At 39.6% G+C, this 19,132-nt stretch overlaps 1 protein-coding gene across 2 annotated transcripts in view; it reads right to left on the reverse strand.

Annotated features, from left to right (window-relative positions):
* grm5b (glutamate receptor, metabotropic 5b) overlaps positions 1-19,132 on the reverse strand; it is a 92,546-nt gene that overhangs the window by 62,413 nt on the left and 11,001 nt on the right. For both annotated transcript variants that reach the window (XM_082501980.1, XM_082501981.1), the window contains exons 5-6: positions 11,756-11,830; positions 11,161-11,335 (exon numbers count right to left, since the gene is read on the reverse strand). In XM_082501980.1, coding sequence (XP_082358106.1) covers positions 11,161-11,335; positions 11,756-11,830 — 250 coding nt within the window. The remainder of the gene's footprint in view (positions 1-11,160; positions 11,336-11,755; positions 11,831-19,132) is intronic.

Genomic DNA, 19,132 nt, shown 5'->3' on the forward strand with positions numbered 1-19,132 from the left:
ACCCAGACAGAGAATATAAAAGCAGGGCACAAAGAAAGTGTCAAAAAGTGAGGAGCATGACAAAGAGGGAAGGAAGCAAGTCGGCCAAGGGAAGAAGCAGGTAGAGACAGACAGATAAAGACAGGGAACAGTGTGTGAGCTGAATAAAGAATTCTGTGATGTCGGGTAGTTTCATGCAACAGCCTTTTGATCGGCTGTCTTAGCGGACTTCACCCAAACTGACAACAGAAAATGGAAGCTAAGGCAGAGTTTTATTGGAGTTTATAAAGTGAAGTCATACACCTTCTGCCAGAGCTCTTTGATATGTAGTTGACATTTTTGACACCACTGAATGAAAAGATCCAAGGCTCTTTGCTTTGTGAATTTCTTCCATTGTCAAATTCACAAGGAAACTTTTAATGTGGTACAACAAAAGAATGTCAGGAACAGTGATGAAAACAGGGTGCTTGTTTAAAAAATTCAAATATCGTGAAGGATGTTTCTACAAATGTGCATATTTGTCCAATAACAAGCTGTGTGGATTATTGTTGTTATTCCTTTTTTAAGCGGTATTAAAGGAATACCTGTTAGCTAGACCTGAACCATTGCTAGCTACTGTTAATGTAAAAGTTTGTTAAGCCACAAAGACAGCAGTTTTTTCTTAATACAATAGGCACCTGACATGAGGGGTGAAGCAGGGTTATGTCTGCACATAACAAACAACTGAGGAAAAAAATTAAATAATATCTTTAGGTTTGTTATTAGCAGCCTGTTGCAAAAACACCTCATTTGTTCCCACTTCTTCTCAGTGGAAGGGTGGCTGTCAAGAAGCCATTCTTAAGGAAGGGAAACAGGGAGAAAAGACTGAGTTATGCCACATTACACGAGAACTGGACAGAAAATGCATCTAGCACTTTACTTAGTCCCTAAGGACCCCAAAGCACTTCACACTACATTCAGTCATCCACCCATTCACACACACATTCACACACTGGTGATGGAAAGCTACATTGTAGCCACAGCTGCCCTGGGGCGCACTGACAGAGGCAAGGCTGTTGGACACTGGTTCCACCGGGCCCTCTGACCACCACCAGTAGGCAACAGGTGAAGTGTCTTGCCCAAGGACACAACAACCGAGACTGTCAGAGCCGGGGCTCGAACCGGCAACCTTCCGATTACAAGACGAACTGCCAACTCGCCACGATCGCTCAGTAAGTACAGAGGAGGTCAGAAGAAAGGTACAACAGTGGATTTCTACAGTCATCTGTAAAACAAGATGGGTCTTTCAACCAATGGTGTTGGGAATCTTGTCAAATTTCATGGAATTATGAACACAGAAAAATACCATCAGATTTTAAACCACTATGCAGTACTATCTGGAAAGCATCTGATTGACAGCAGTTTAATTTCTATCACTATCAGTCATGGATTGACCTTCACAGAGCCCAAACCTCAACATTATGGAAACAATCTGGGATCTTCGTATCCCCTTTTCCATTACTATCTACTCAGATTGACCCGGCATGTTTTGCCACAGTTTTCAGCCACCTGGTAGCAGGTACTTTTTTAATTCCTCGGAGTTCCAAGCGATCTGAGCGGGTTCTAAAATGTGATGTCATCAGACTGCATGCCACCGATTGGCTGGTCAGTAGCGTCACTCCATGAGTCATGAGAGCGTCTCGTTTACGAAAATCAAAACTGCCACTTTTAAAACCTTAAAACTAGAAAAATGGCTACAAAAACAACGCCATGTTCCCAAGTCTAACAAAAGTTCATACCAAATATTGACTTTCAAGCTCATTAGAATTCCACATCTCTATTTTGCTTTATCTACTGTATTTCAATGAATCACTGCAACCATTTCTCGTTTTCCTAGCAAAATATAAAGAAATGAAAGGTGGCTCAAGACTTTTACACATTACTGTATGCACAGATTTTTTGTTTTTTTTTAAGAAAACCTATTGAACTGAATGTTCAGCAAGAACAAACTGCATAAAATAACAAATTAATGGAAGAGAGAACCAGGCCTCAGCTCTCTACAGACAAGTTTTTAGTGTTTTCTGCAAATTCAAATGACTGAAATTAGAGCACTGGTTAAAGATTCACATTTCATATACAGATGTAGGGCTGCTCGATTATGGCAAAAATGATAATCACGATTATTTTCACTGAAATTGAGATCACGATTATTTGACGATATTTATTTAACCCTTTAAGACCTACTATAGAACCAAGTCCACCAGAGCTTATATTATTTTTATTTATTTTTTTACATGCTGTAGTGCCATTTGTGGGAGCATTTCAAGTTGCTATACATCAATACAACTGTTATAGCTCATATTTTAATAATATGTATGCATTAAGTGCATAGTAATTACATAAATTGCAAAAAAGTGCAATAAACTACAAAAAAAATTGAAAATCGCTTTTGTTTTGTTTACATATATTTCTACTTGGAGAAATTTAAGAGGCTTATCCCTCAAAACTTTAAATACAATAAAGTTGCAAAAAATAGTTTCCCACCACAGGAAATTTATTTTGAGTGTCTTCATAGTTTTATTTTGGAGATACAGCAATTTTTATATACTGCAGGAAAAACAAAAAACAATCCTATGATGCAAATTTGCAAAGAAAACAGCATGTGCATCATTTCACTGTGGGAAGTGTTACGAACAGCTGATAGGAACGGCAAAGCGTGTTTCTGGAATATTATGCTTTTGTTCCTGCAAGCGCTTTTTATGCAGTTTTTGCAAAGCTATATGTGGAACGAAACCGTGACCGAGGACAAGCTGATGGCATCAGATGTAAGCAGAGGCGGAGCCAGACATTTGAAACACCCGGGGCTTAGCCCTAAAGGGTAGTATGCATGTGGTATTTTTTTTTTTTTTTTTTTTGGGGGGGGGGGTTAGAAATGACTGAAAGATTAATAGGCTCTGTTTTGAGTTTTGTTCAAAAAAGAATGACTTCATATAGGGAAAAATATATATCACATGTGCAGGACATCTTAAACTAGTTTTTTAATTAAGCAGCAAGGCAGAACAAAGTCGGGGCTGTATCAAGACACAGGGACTAAACCCCAATTCAACCAGGCAGAACTGATCCTGAATTAAAACAGGACTACAACAGTTCAAAATCAGGACTACTGAGGACTTAACCAAGACAGAACCAGAATCAGAACTAGATGATAGTAGCACTAAAAATCATCATAGACCTGCACTACACTTATTTTTTTAATTCTACCAAAGTACAATATTTAGATTGAGAAAAGTTTATATAATTATTTATCCTTGTTGTGCGAACAAGCCTGCATAACTTAATAAATATAGAATTTGAAAAATAGCAAACCTAAAAAGAAACACTAGGTACGAGATACATGAGGACCTATGATACGGTGATACTTTTGGCAAATGACCATTTGACTAACATGTGTGTCTCACCTGCTCTTGTTCATCTCTGTTCTGTCCTCATTCTCCATCTCCCTCTCTGTTCCTCTCTCTCCCTCTTTGTGCTGACAATCATCAAATATACAGTTGAAACCACATATTTATGTACTGTTCAGATCAAAACACAAACACTTTTTAATTGTAACATCAAATCGGACTAAATGTTTATTTTTTTTGGTTGATAAATATAAAAAACATATTTGTTAACTTTAAGAGTAAAGAGAGAAACTATCTGTATTTCTTAATTGCAAATGGCACCAAATTGTATTCAAACTGAGCCACACTTATGGAGCTCCACAGTTCTTTTCCTGGTGTTTTGGTTGACATCTCTTGATTTTCCCATTTCAAAAAAACAGGCTCTGTGTTTTGCCTTATATGCATCCACAGCTGTGCCACCAGTTTACTCACATGGACTCTACTAACCTATCAGAAGCTTCTTCAGCTCAGAATGGAATCGTCTGGAGTTTCTTACTAATTAACAATAAACTTAATGTATATGTACTCCTAAATTTGATCAAAGTGATAAAAAATAGACAGCTCTGTCTCTCTTTATTCTGACATTTAACTAATTCAAAAGATATTTCAATATTTATCTAAAACAAAAGTTTACTCTAAATTGATGTTGTACAGTAAAAATGTTTTATGTTTTCTCCCTAAAGTGTATGTAAATATCTGGTTACAAATGTGAATATCCTGCTGTGTACTGAAATCCCTCTTGTTTTGCATAGAAATATACTGAACAACATACAAAGCATAATATATAAAATAACATTTACCTGAGTTTTTTCTTTGAAAGAACCCTCTAATGTCCATTCTTATATTTCAGTACATAACTGAAACCGATTTAGTCGGGGAGGGTAAGAACTGAAAATATGAAATAAACACACGTAAGCTAAGACTCTAAAAAAATAGCATTTGTTCGGCTTTTCATTTTGCCATTTGTTGATTCACTTGAAGAGCGAGTAACGTAATATTGGTCAAGTGATCAGTTTGATATCAATCTTTCGTGATGCACCGTCATATTTACATTATTTGTACGGTATGAATGATTTTCTTTGGTAACTGGTCAAACTTAAGCTCTCCTTAGTATGCCTGGCTCCGTTTCTCCAACAGCGCACACAGGCAGCAGCTGCCCCGCCCCCTCGCTCAGTCACTTAGTGCCTGAGCTCGGATCATACCAATATCAGGGGGGATTCACGCACAGTCGTAAATTCCCACAGTGTGCACTATGTGCTTCGAATATTGTGTGTACTTTTTGTTTTATACAGTTGTCAGCCAGGCATCTAACTATGAAAAAATTACACTCCAAAAGACCCCGGGCTTCTGACAAAACAACCCGGGCTTAAGCCCAGTAAGCCACCCCCACGCTCCGCCCCTGGATGTAAGTACAACTCCTCCGGTTTCATATGCAAAACAAATTATTGCGCTAGCTTACACGGTTCAGGTTCTACAGGGATTTAAAAATAGTTACGCAAAACGGAGCGTGCTGTTCTGACCGGCTTTAAAGGGTTAACAATGACTTTAAAAAAATAATATAAAATAGTGTGCAACACCACTGAAGTTTTTTTTTTTTTTTTAACTCTTTTCAACCAACGGCAGTCACTCTCCAAATAACTTCTGCTTAGCTTTCTGAGCTTCCCTCGGGTCCTCTTAATCAGCGGTCTCCACCCTTTTTTGCGCCACGGACGGTTTATGCCCGACAATATTTTCACGGACCGGCCTTTAAGGTGTCGCGGATAAATGAGGGAGGGGCTAATAATCGGCTCCGTCATTTTTAATGATCGTTGAAAGCCCAGATCGTAATCGTGATTAAAATTCGATTAATTGAGCAGCCCTATACAGATGGACATCTTCACTGCTCCAAGGAACAGTTTATTTTTTTAATTAAAAGTGTCTGATAGAGATTAATTCAAAGCTAGATGCTCCTGATGCCTCGAATGTTGAGTCATTAGCACAGCTTTCCAGTGTTAAATTTTTAAATCCAATTTGCACCCATGCCAACAGTTTACACTGGGTTATATTCAGTTAAAATGCATCTATCAGTGAACCTCTGGAAACCGTCAGTACACCACACTGAGATCACTCACTGTCACACGCAGCTGCACGCATGCACATTTACACGCAGCGGAGGAAAATAAACACTAACGACGCATAATCACACGAAAAAACAAAAGGTCCCTCTTTCTCTCCCTCTCCCCATTTTCATCCTTCGATCATTCATTACGACATATTCCCTCGTGCCTAATTGTCATCCGTCTTTTATTGCAAAGCTTTAAAAAGAAACAGCAGAATTCATTTCTATCATTTCGCCAATTAAATTACATGAAACGGCTCTTGTTTTAATCAAGGGTTAATTAACATGATACTAGAAAACATTACACAGCTCCATGACCACTAACAGACTGAAACCTGCACTTGTACGGTATGAGTGTGAGGATCAGCACCTGCGGGTGTCCACATGTAAATGTGTGCGGATGTATCCAAAGCGCAGCAGTGATGCGTAAATTACATTCCTACTGAGAGGTTTGCTCTTATGTGCGACAACAAATCTTTTATACCCTGATATGCGAATGTGACACACACACTGTCTGCTCTCTGCCCTGATCTGCTAATCTCTCCTCTCTTCAATCACAGTCTCCCTTCTTCTTTCTGAATTACTTCTTCCCCTCCTCGGTCTGATTTCTTTCTCTGCCCTCACTATGTCTTTGGCCTCATCTCATGACTATACAGGTGCACAACCCACTAAAAACCAATTCTGAAGGCAGGCTGCTTTGAGTCACTCAAACGTTTTACCATGAGATTTTTTTTTCTCCAATTTCTCTCAGTCTAAAACACAGGCATGTTGGGCTTTAACCCACAGCTGGGGTGTGAAGTGCGACACTGCAGGGCCTCCATGCACTGATAAGCCACAACATAAAAATCACTGAAACCTTTTTATAGTTGATCATGTTGTTACAAAGCAATGTTCTGCTTTGAAAGCTTGGGTCCTGGTGTTACCAGCGCCATGCAGCACCCAACTAAACCTGACTGCAGACCATGCACGCCTCTCACAACATCCTGGTGCTGGATATCAAAGGATACCACTGTCAGTGTTGTTCTCTAGTGGGAGGTACACAATATTGGGCAGGTGGTTACAATGCTGTGCTTGACAGGTATACATCACGCTGTTAATCTCTGAAAAATGCAAGCAGCTGGATTCATGGGAAGAAAAGAAAGCAGCAGAGAGCGAGAGATGACAAGATAGAGTCATAAGTGAATGGAGAGATGATAAGAAAGGAGAAAGAGTATTTAGACCTGTGGGGACAGATCTGGACAAAAGATGTATGGAAGTCAAAGCATTGTGTGTAAGAAATTAACTAAATTAGCCATAAATACATATATATAAGCCCTTCATCCAACAGAGATGATGTCAGGCCACAGAAAACCTCAGAATACAAACACATTTACTGACAGTCAAACACACACACAAAACACACACACATATATAGATGCACCCACGCAATCACATAGCCATTCACATAAACACATGCGCCTGCGCCACATATCACCCCAGCTGCTATGCTGGATTCATCCAAATATGGCTGGGGATATTTCCATGGCAACAGCAGGCAGAAGGGGTGCAGACTCATGCGGGATGATCTCCAGAGAGACTCTGCTTTTTGACTTTTTGATTCAAACTATTCACTTTCAATTCATTCAGCAGTATATGAGTCTCTTCAGCAGAGTCAGAGAGTCTGCCTCTTATGGAAATACAGACAAACCAGCACTGGTTACACGTTGGCTGACACAGTAATTCCCTGCAGCACCGCAAGCCTTCAAAAATTTCCATCTACTGGTTTTAAACACATTTTGTAGTTGAAGCATTTGCATTTTTTACTTTCTAACCAATGTTCTCTATCTGTTTTAATACATTTACTTTGTGAGAAATAATGTGCACATTGTCACTAACACTTCCCTGAAATGCGGCGTAACAGGTAACTGAGAAGCAGTGCTTGAGCAGGAGACATATCAAAGTATAATAGCCGACCATAAAATGCAGAAAATCTCACTAAAGTGGCGGCTGAAACTGATTTATCTCTCGCTGTCACTAAAAAGACTTCATCAGACTTCATAAAGAAGACAAATAGGAGGCTACTAAGTTGACAGAGAGAAAAACTGATGCTATGACAGAACCTGCATTTATGTTATTGCACTGAGTGTGCGGGGGTATCTACGTGTCCCGTGTGGATATAGATATTTATCTCAGCCCAGCTATTCATTAATGGGCTTGTAGCCCTCTGGCACCATAAGGAATTATAGAAGAGAAGCAATAAACATATTCAGATGCAGGAAGGAGAATCTCTGGGTCTACATTATGCTGCCTATGGTGTATGTGTGTAAGACATTAGTTTTCTTGCGATGTGATAGTGAGCCCCAGGACCTGATTTGGGTGTTAAGATTATTTCAAGAGGGAAGAAGATAAAAAATATAAAATCAGAAAAGCACTTAAACAAAGCAACCATTGAGGGTTCATAAAATCGGCAAAATCTAAATTTCAAGTTGTTGCAAAACTACAGAACTGAGGAGTTTGTAACAAATACAATGTTACGTGCAACACTGTTACACTGTTAATGTAGGAGCCGAGCCTAGATGTAGAATAGTCTTAAAATGTGAAGGGCACAGTGAGGGATAAATTACAGACCACCAATTTACTCAGATTAAATGCTTGTATTTCATGTGGCACTTGGCTTATTTAAACAGTATAAATATGGACCCTGGAGATCCAGAGATCTTGTGGTATTCCATGCTCATTTGCCCTCCATAAACCTGCTTTATCATCATCTTTGTGATTCTGCGGTAATCTAATTATCCTGCATTATACACCTGTCTCCCCAACTGGATTAATCAGAAGCTCCTTTCACAGACCTCCAGTTAGCAGGGCGCCCACCCGTGACCATCTCCAATTTACAACTACAGTTCATTTATGATAGTAATTCCTAAGGAAAGCTGGTTTTTAATTAATTGACCAAATCAAAACAGACTGGCTGATTTTTAGTCCTGATAACTTCTGCTGAGTGAAGAATAACTCTTCTGTTTTCGTTACTAAAACGGAGATGACGACGATGTAATTGTGACACCATAGTGATGTCCCACAGCTGACTTTTTTCCTACACTTCATTATGCATTGCAATTGATGGGTCTCATTCACTAATGTGGAAAGAAATTTGTTTTTTGTACATAAAATAACTGCAAATTTGTGACATGTGCACACCAGATGATTTTCTTCTTACCACCATTTGTATGTCAGTGAATCAAGTCCAAACAAAAGAATCAAAGTAAACTTAAACAGATGAGGAAAAAAGAACGCAATGCAGGAAAAAAACAACAGAATCTCTTCAGTTACTGGACAAACATCAGTAAGCAGGTATTTGTCAAAACCTTATAGTCACAATCACAACATCCCGCTAGGATTAATGGGTCATTTTCATTGTTATTTAATGCACTAGTAACAAGGTGGTTTAATTCAGGCCTTTTTCGTGAATCAGCTTGACTTTATCATTTGTGAATACTCATGATATCCAGCAGAGTGTGACCAAATTCAGGCAAGGAAACATGGATCAATCACAAATTTGTATGTAAAACGTTCACATGCACAGTTTGTGAATGAGGCCTTTTGTCACTGTTAATTTTATTTTTTCCCCTGGAGGTTCTGTTGAAATTATCCATTAAACTCTTTATATCATACATAGTCAGACCTAACAAAGAACTTCTCCCCTGACAGTGCATCAAAGTTACGACTGATTAAGTCCTTTAATTCTGTGAGGACAGAAAATGTCTGCCTACTTCATGATCGTTCTCTCTCTCTCACTTCAATCTCTAATTGCAGACTGAGTACAGTAGACTTTACCTCATATAGACAGCGATGATGATGATGATGTTGATGAGGAGGATAATGATGATGATGAGTAAGATGGTAATGAGCATCAAGGTGGTGATGACAACAAATATGATGCAGGGCATGATGATTTAGTGAAACAGCAGAGATCACTGGGGGGAAAAGTAGAACAGAATTGGAACCAGTCACACTTGTGCCATTTTAAAGGCAATCCCATCATGTTGTTTCCAGTATATGCAAAAAGCTATTGTTTTTCCTCTTCGCATGCTGGCTGGCATAGGTGCTAAAATCATTATTCATCTTATGTTAATCAACAGTTGGCATGGCAACCGTAACTCGAGAGGCTTAGAAGCAACTTTCATACAGACGTATGTAGCCACACACACACACACACACGCACACACACACACACACACATATATACACAGATGTAGGTAAAAACTGTTGATTTGGAAAGTTTTTCTTTCTGCATATCAATTCATCCACACAGAAATGGAGCTTTATGTGAAAACGACCTCATATAACCAAATGTTAGTGCATACTCTACCACGACAATGTCTCTAGTTGTAATACTGAGTGTTTATCACCACTCCTGATGCAAAAAATGTAGCTTTTCCATAAACTGGCTTTTTGAGTTTGTCCGTTCATTCATTATTAACTGCGGATATTATTTTATTTAAAAATTAAGGCAGCTTTTCTAAGGAATACCTCAAACAAGACTTAGAAAATGATTGTTACATTATCTAATCATTTCCTGCAGCCTTCACCCCCGTCTGTGGCAGAGACAGATCTCCATTTATGAAATGCATCAGTTTTTATTTCAGTTTCTAGAATTTTATAACGAAGTCTTTATCTGTCCAACTCAGCTCAGCCGTTTACAGCAATTGGTGTGTCCATTAAGCTTATGTTTGCAAAAGACACATTCATTTATTATTATTATTATCATTATTAATATTATTATTATAGATATATCCAACAAATACAGTTCAATCAGTCACAACCAGCTGGGGATGTGTGCAGCACTGCTAGTCAAAAACCAGCTACTTTGAAGCACAGACTGGGCTTTGAAGTCTATTCATCAGCAGCATGGACATTTTATGCAAAAAAACAAAAACAAAAAACAGAGCAGAGACTAGCTGAAAGTATATATTTACCAGATGGGTTCTTATTAAATGTTCATAAGTGTGGCTATAATGGTTGTTATTGACACTTACATTTCTGATTATTTTTTTTAGTTTCAGTTACATCAGTCAGTTGACCTCCAAACATGCAAAAACCATCTCAAAACCATCCAACAGTGCAACATGAAATCACTAAATGTCTTCTTTTACCAGCAGACGAAACAAATTCATGAAAAACAGACTTTAAGCATTTTTCCAGAAAGAAGTGCTTAAAATATTATTTTTAACAAAATGTTTAAATAAACATTGATCCAGTTATCGACTGATCAACTAAATAGCTGTGTCTGCAATTCTCAAAGACTGAGAGGGTTAGTTTAGAGAAGAGCACTAAGCCACAGCATCTGCCTTGTAAGGACAGATTTTTTTCATTATTTTCCAGCTAATGTTTTTTAATTGATTTAATAACACTGCAATCTGCAAACCCATTGGCTACTCTGCTGACTGAAAACAGATACTTTTTTAAGCCTTCCTGTAGTTCTTTCACAAATTCCTCATCAGTCTACTGGTTAGTTTGTGAATGCAAATAAACCTAAAAGGCCTATGAAAAACAATATCACTCTCATTTGAGCTTGCATTGTGGCCTAAGGCTTTTATTTTCATACAAACCGCACAAATTGAAACCTCCAGTACCAAAAACACAGAGGAGTTGCATGTTATAGAGTACATATTTAGCCCCACTAACCTGCCGATGAGAAGAAACTCTCCAACCAGTCCCTGGCGCCTCATAGCCATGAGGATATTTCGGACAGTCATGCCTTCACAGAAACATGCCACTACTCTGGCCTTAGGCAGATGGGCCCTCAGTCTCTCCAGCAGCCGATCAAAGCTCTGCTCTCCGGCATTGCTCCAGATTTTCCCTGTCACACAAATCGAAACACAGTTCTGTGATTCTCATGTGGTACTCACAATGTAAGCATTTTAGAAGAAATTAAAAAATGAACAACACAATGACTTACAATCTCACCTTCTTTAAAAAAAATACTATTCCTGTTTATTTAGAATTAAGCTGTACTTTAAAGTAATTTTAACTTTTGTTTAACAGGCTATTTGTGTTGACAGCATTAGGTGTACGACACAGTAGAGATGGTAATGCCCTTCCTAATGCTAAGCAGCACTTTATGTGGGTAATGCACTTCTGCTCTATTGCTTTTGAATCAGTACTAAACTATTTACTAACTAAAATTCCAGCAAGCCTTTTCCGATCTAATATATTTTAAACAATGTTTATGACTCATACAGTTGACTTCACTGTGGTTTTTTTGACCTGCGTCTCTTACCAGAGTGGGCGATACAGATGCCTTCCTTGGCTGCCATGTCCTTGAACGCCCCCATCCCACTTTCACCATAGTTCCCTAGAAACACACAAAAAAGGTGACATTTTTAATTAGTTCAGTTTTGAGGCAGAATTACTTAACTTTTTCAAAAGGAGAGGAAAATGTCTCTGTGTCGACAGATGGAAGCACATAGAGAGATAGATGAACTACTCCACACAGGAACTTGGGAAAATGTCAGGAGAATCAAGTCTAGACATTGCCCAAAGTTGCCCTTTCTCACATTTATCTCACAGCAGTTGAGAGTCCACTTCTGATAGTTTCTCTCTACTGGAAATCCAAGTGAAATAATGGGTTGCATGGACAGAGTAAGCCATCACACAGATTTTGTGGTAGGGAATTGGCAGATCAATGATGATTAAAGATCACTTAATATCGGATTCAATAGCAGAAAGACAGAGTTTGGCACCTTTCAGACCTGATGTTGCTGAGCTGGCCATTTCATTCCCTCCGTTTAAAAATGTACCAGACTATTGATTTTTCCCACTCATTAAGTTTTTCCTGTCTATCCGATGGGTTTATTTTGGGCTTTTTAGACTAATAATGGCATCACTGGTGCCCTGTTCCAGTCTGAGGTCCAGTCCAGTGGTACTGAATAGACTGAAACATTGATTTAGGTCAGGCAATCATGGGGGCTAGTCAATAGCAACGGTTTCCCAAGGAACTGCCTGTATACTCTCACCATATGAGGCCGGGCATTGTTGTGCACCAGGAGGAACCCTGGACCTGCTACACCACCATAGGGTCTGACGATGGATCTAGGCATTTCATCCCAATACCTAATGGTAGCCAGGGTAGCGTTGCCTAGCTAGAAAAGGTTTTGTGCGTCCCTCCATGGATATGCCCCCCCAGACCATCACTGATATACCATCAATGCTGAACGGTGTTACGCTCTCCACGACTTCTCCCTGGCTCAGGGTGAACCTCCTCTCATCTTTGAAAAGCACAGGGCACCAGCGGTGGACCCGCCATTTCTGGTATTCTATGCAAATGGTAATCAAACTCCACAGTGCCAGTCAGTGAGTACAGGGCTCCCTAAAGGATGAAGTCCGTTTCTGATTCGTTGGTCAAAGACATTTTGTTGTACTACCTGTGCAACCTCTGTAGCGTCCAGGTATTGCCTTGTGATACCAGTAGTGACACTGACTCTAGCTAAAAGCTAAAACTAGTGATAAACCAGTCCAAAAAGAGGTGCAGGGGAAAAAACATCTGTGGCCTCCAGCTGTAACACCTTTTCTGTTTTAGGGGTTGTCTCACCGTTGCCCCTCTAGTGTACCTGCTCTTAATTTCATTAACACCAACAGCTGAAAGTAATTATCCCTCCTTCTTAACTGACCAGATAAATATTGCATTAGTTTAACTGGCCTGATGCTACATCCTGATTAAAAACAGTTTCACTTTTGTCATTCACAACTTGATTGTCGCATTTAAAATCCACTGTGGTGGTGTACAAAGTCAAAATCACAACAACTGCCTTTGTCCAACAAATTGTGGACTTAACTGTAGACAGATAGATGCCTGCATGCTGAAATTTGTGTCAGAGAAAGCATCTCCCCACTGTGGAACCCCTTTCTTTGCCAGAGAAAGTGGGTGACCTGGAATTTATGCTAATGAAGGGTTGTACACACTGGCAAAGAACATGATAGGATTCCCCTCTCTAATTTTTCCTCCTCTTCCCTCTTATCTCCTTCCCTTCTCAATGTTGATTGAAGAAAAGATCAAACCCCCCCTCTTTTTATCTAATGTTTGTTTCTTCCGGTGTGTTTGTAACAGAATGCAACCTAATTACGCATCATTGATCTGTGCAGCACATAAATTGATGAGGAGGAAAAAAGAAGAGGTCAAGGGAGAAATGAGGAAGAGAAAAATTATACAGAAATTAGAAGCGGTCCCACAGTCCCAGACCACTGTGGATCTTGCTCTGTGTGTGTGTGTGTGTGTGTGTGTGTGTGTGTGTGTGTGTGTGTGTGTGTGTGTGTGTGTGTGTGTTTCTGTCTACAGTCAGGCCAGTCAGTGTGGTGGAGTGAAGTGTAAAGTCCTGTAATTAGTGTCTCAGTGAGAGGAGTGGGAGACAGATGGTTCAGACCATCCTTTGACACACACACAGACACACGCACGCACGCATGCACGCACACACACACACACACACACACACACACACGCACAAACACACACAGCTACCATCATCAAAATCGATAAAGCTTGTAACCTACTTCACTCAGGACTCAACAGGGATTTCTGTGTGAGACATCTCGCCCTCTCTCACTTTTTCTCTTTCAGTAAAGTTGGTTCTCTTTAGCTCTCTTTTTCTGCCTCTCACTCTCTCGGTTCTACTCAACAATGCTAACACACTGTCAAACAAACACACTTTTGCTCCCACCATTCCTAAACAAAAGCCAGCCCACACGCTTAAAAGGGCTGCAACTGGTAGCAGTCTTCTCTTCCTCTGTACTGGTTCATTTGTCTGTCAGGGAAACTTTCTGGCCATCACTGGCATGCATTTTGATTCCAAGCCTAGCATCACTTCTGATGGAGTGATGGAGCTTATGTTTGATAGCAGCAACACAAATTTGGACAGAGGCAACAAAAAATTGTATAGTGCAAAAAAAAAATTTGTGTTAACTGTCAACAGTTCAGTAACATGATCGGGTATTAAAATGCATCTTAGAGAGGCAGGGTTTCTCAGATGTAAAGATGGGCAGAGGATCATCAATCTGCAAACAGCTGTGCCTACTGTGAATAATAATCTTCAATATAAATAAGATAAGATAAGATAACCTTTATTAGTCCCACACGTGGGAAATTTGTTTTGTCACAGCAGGAAGTGGACAGTGCAAAAGTTATGAAGCAAAAATTAGAATACAATAAGAATAAATACAGTACACAACTGTACAGAATAGAATAAAATAAAATACTATATACAGTAGTAGTAAATCTGTACAAACTTATAATATCTCATCATCTACAGCATATAATATCATCAAAAGATTCCAGGAATCTGAAGAAATCTCTGTGCACAAGGGACAAACCCCCTCAAAATCCATATTTAATGCTCACAATCTTTGGGCCCTCAGGCACCACTGCATTAAAAACAGGGATGATTCTGTTATGGAACATTCCAGAAATCATTGTCTGAACACAATTCACTGTGGCATCCACACTCCAGGTTAAAGCTCTATAATGCAAAGAAGAAACCACATGTGAACATGAACCAGGAACACTGGTGTTTTCTCAGAACCAAAGCTCATTTAAAATCGACCTAGGAAAGCGGAAAAGCTGTTCTCATCAGGAATCTGGGTCTGCAGGTCTGCCTGTGGTCAGTGGAAATGTTATGCATCTTTTTCCTCATACACAGCTTCATTTTGTTGCATACATAACAATCATTAATTCCCATTAAAAGCATAACAATAGGTCAGACATGTCTCCCCTATAATAATGACCATGCAGTTAGTCCCTCTAGCGCCTGGTCTGAAGGATGTTTGGCAAACTACTATCTGTCTTAACAGAAGCCATTAAATTGATTCCCCGAACATGAGTTCTGAAACCTGAGGACAAGCCAATTTGAGGAGATGCAGTCTTGTGACCCCATGCTCATTAAACCACAAGCCATTGTTGTTGTTTGGGGACCCATCCAGAAACTGTCCTTCTTTGAATCTTCACCCTTAGGCAACACTTTTTTTCCCTTCTTGTCCATTCATTAAACCTTTCTCTACGCTGCCCTTTCTAACCCCTCCTACTTTCATCTTCCTCAATCCTAAAAAGGCACAGGAGTTAAATAGACAAGGACCATGTTTTGTCCCAGAGTCTGAGTGTGAGACACAATGGCAGAAAGGAGGACGACGAGAACAGAGAGGAAGACAAAACGCAGAGGATGAGAGGCAGAGGGAGAATCTGCAGTGCTAGGATCAAATGAGTCAATAAAGACCAACAGGAGAAAGAAATGAGAAAAGACAAAACGGTAGTGTGGAGGGAAAGTTGACATCTTGATTTATTAAAACATTGATCAACTTCTGTTTCAGCGTGCTGGGGTGACACATGTCAAATATCATGCCAATAAATCCCATTCAGCTGAATTGGATTGAGGTGAACAGAGGAACACAGAGAGAAATGGGGGAGGAAGGCCACAGAGAGAGAGTGAAACAAAGAAATGGTAAACTCGGTGTGGTGGAGGATGATAATGATGATTCTGGCTGATTAAAGTCACACAATGAACAGTAAGTGAGTTGTTGGACTCGCAACCTATTGTGATCATCGCGTGAGACCGTGTGGTAGAAACACATGTGATGGTGCATTAGGAAAATGCTGACGGTAAAGAGAGGGTCCCTTTCCCTCCACAGCATTTAGTGATGCAGATAAGTATACTCAGCTACAAGCAGGTCTCTCCATGGTGCTCTACAAAGGCTTCATTCCAAGAACTGTCAGTGTTTCTGCCACTGTCCCACAGACATCACCTAAATTAAAAGGTCATTTATGATTTTTTTTTTTTATATATGCTCCATGCAACTGACCTTTCAATTCTCTTGATGCTATTTTATCAAATGTCTTGGAACACGATATATCTGAGGTGTTACGTTACAGTTCCTGCCATAATTCACCTTCAGCGTCTGTGGTTAAAGTGACCAAAGGAAGGCTATATAATGATATTCTACTTATTCTCTGTTAATAGTAGTGGCCTATGTGATACATTTAAATCGACCTTTGATAAGGTACTGTGACGTTTGAAGTTTGAGGATTAGACATTGACATATTCACGAAAGAACAAGCACCCATTAAAACTGAGTTACAGAGAGAACCTGTTACTTTGCATTAAAGGTTGTGAGAAAGTGCTTGGCTCGAGAGTTCTTACGTCCATCTCAGGCATTGATTTTAGCATTCACAGCTGAAAAAATATTCTGTCAGGCCCAGACAGTCTGCGTTACACAACCAAGAAACAGTAATAACGTCAACATATTGCATGCATGTACCTTATATCCTCCTGGTGAAAAAAAAATACAGTATTTCATTACTTCAGTGTAATGACTTTGCTGATATTCCATGTATTCCAGTATCTTGCATATCACTTTCCCCCGTCTTTTGCCTCCAGATGCAAAATTTTAATGCAGAGAATTAATGAGTCTCTGTAACACCCCCCACCACCAGCAGCAGCAGCAGCAGCACCACCACCACTACCAATCTTGTTCCGAATCTTCAGCTCCTGTACGCTCTCTTATCTACTGCAAGCACTCCACATCCTAATACACACACAGACACACCTTGTACTCTGTCTTCTATCGTTTTCTGGCATTATTATCATCGGTTCCCTGCATTCTCTCTTCTCTCCTTGTTCCCCATTCCCAATTTATCTTGGTCCTTTTAAAAAAAATAATAAATAAAAAAAAAATCCTTCATTTCCCTTATTTTTTCCTACAGTTCTCTCCCCACCCCCACCTTATATGTCCTCTCCCTTCAGTCTCCACTTCTTTTCCATCCATTACATTTCATCTTAATTCATTCTCTCTGTCACACTAATTGTTTTTGTCATGTTTTGCATTTGACAAGGCAGAATCTGACCTTGAAAACCTGTTTCAAGGTTAAGCTGAGTCTTTGTAATTGAAAAGACCACTATTTTCTGCACATTTAAGCTAATACAAATACTCTAAGGCATACATTTCTGTAGAAATGTTGATAATATCGTGCACATTTCTCATGTGCTGCTAGAAGTGTCAGGACTCTGGTGGTGTCATGCATCGTATGGCACCAGGATGCCAGAAGAAAATCTTTTGGGTCCTGTGGAACACGCAGTCGAGCTTCTGTGAAGTGGGTTTATTACAGTCCATTCAGTAGATTCTAGATAAATCCAGGGTGTAGGCAGTTTGAAGGTTTTATAAATGTTTTGCTGGAATTTTGTTGGATTCCCTGCCTTGTGCTTAAGAGTGGAGACACACACTGTCCTGCTGGAGAAGACCATTGCCATCAGAGGCTCTTGTATAGTCTGCCAAGTTGTACACACCTAAATAATGTCCATGTGAATGTCAGGACCTAAGGCTTCTGCACAAAACAGTGCTTAGACAGTAATTTCCTACTTTATGTTCCTCAATCATCCATTCACAGCCAAACGAGCACTTTTTTCTATGTTTTAGTGCTTTTTGACTTGCACAAGGATATTAAGCATGCAGAACAGCCAGGGATCCAACCAACAGTGGTTTTAATGTTGTAGCTGTTCTGTATACATGCTGTTATAACATTATAGGTAAGCCCACAGGCACACTCTTATTACAAAGAAAACAAAAATGTCACACATATGCACTATATTGTTCTAAATATGTGACCTGATCTTTCTGTAGCTCTTCATTTAAATAAACAAATTCAGACAAGATTTATAAATATGTCTCAACATCTGTGAACAAATCCCTTTCTCAGTTTCACCGGAGGAGAATTAAAGCAAATAAGGATTTAATTTCACAACGTTTTACTAGAATCAATCCATGTTACCAGGGTTCAGTGAGTCATATGCTCACTCACGCTCAATCAGTTTTAACTAAACATTTATTATCGCACAGCTCTACAGTGAAAGCGTTTGTGAGAGAAATTTATAGTGTATGAAAATCATTTGGGTGCACTAGCGCAAATTACTTCGTGCTGACTTGTGGCACTCTTATTAGCAAATCTCAGGGTACAAAACACTCAGCAGCCTTATTTCTTCAAATGAACAGATCTGCTGTTTCTCACATACACACATAAACTTTTTTCTCTTATACACACAAACCTATATGCATATACACATATATACTCTTAGATAATTGCACACCACTAACACACACACCTACGCGCACACACACAGACTCATTACACCTAAATTCAAAAGCTCTTGCAGCAGCTGGAGGCAAAGCCAGAGGCCCGGATCAACAGTCCTTGATATGTGTTTGTGTGTGTGCTTATCGCTCTTTATCGTACACTTTCAGGTTCAATAGCTGTTCTCTCAACGGGCACAGAGGTACTCATTGTCCTGCAGTTCAGGTAGCTGTTGCACTATCTTCAGCATCTTCCACCAGTGAACCAAGTGACTCAACTCACCGATAACTTCAGGGTGAGAGAGTGAATGAATGAGTCACGCAAATCCTGCAAGTACTCTCTCTGTCTGTACTACACAATCCTCCTCCGGGTTTTCACATGCTTTTCCCTTGTTGTTTTCCATTGAGGATGGAGGCATTTATTTTGAGAGTTCGATCTCTAGCATAATTTTTAGTTCTCACGACCCTTTTGTCCTCCAGTCATCACCTTCTGATCTACTCTCCATCAGCTTCTTGGCATAGAGGTAGCTTTAACCCATCTACAGTAATTCCA

This window comes from Aulonocara stuartgranti (assembly GCF_965226115.1).
Source record: "Aulonocara stuartgranti genome assembly, chromosome: 14".
Classification (NCBI taxonomy): Eukaryota; Metazoa; Chordata; class Actinopteri; order Cichliformes; family Cichlidae; genus Aulonocara; species Aulonocara stuartgranti.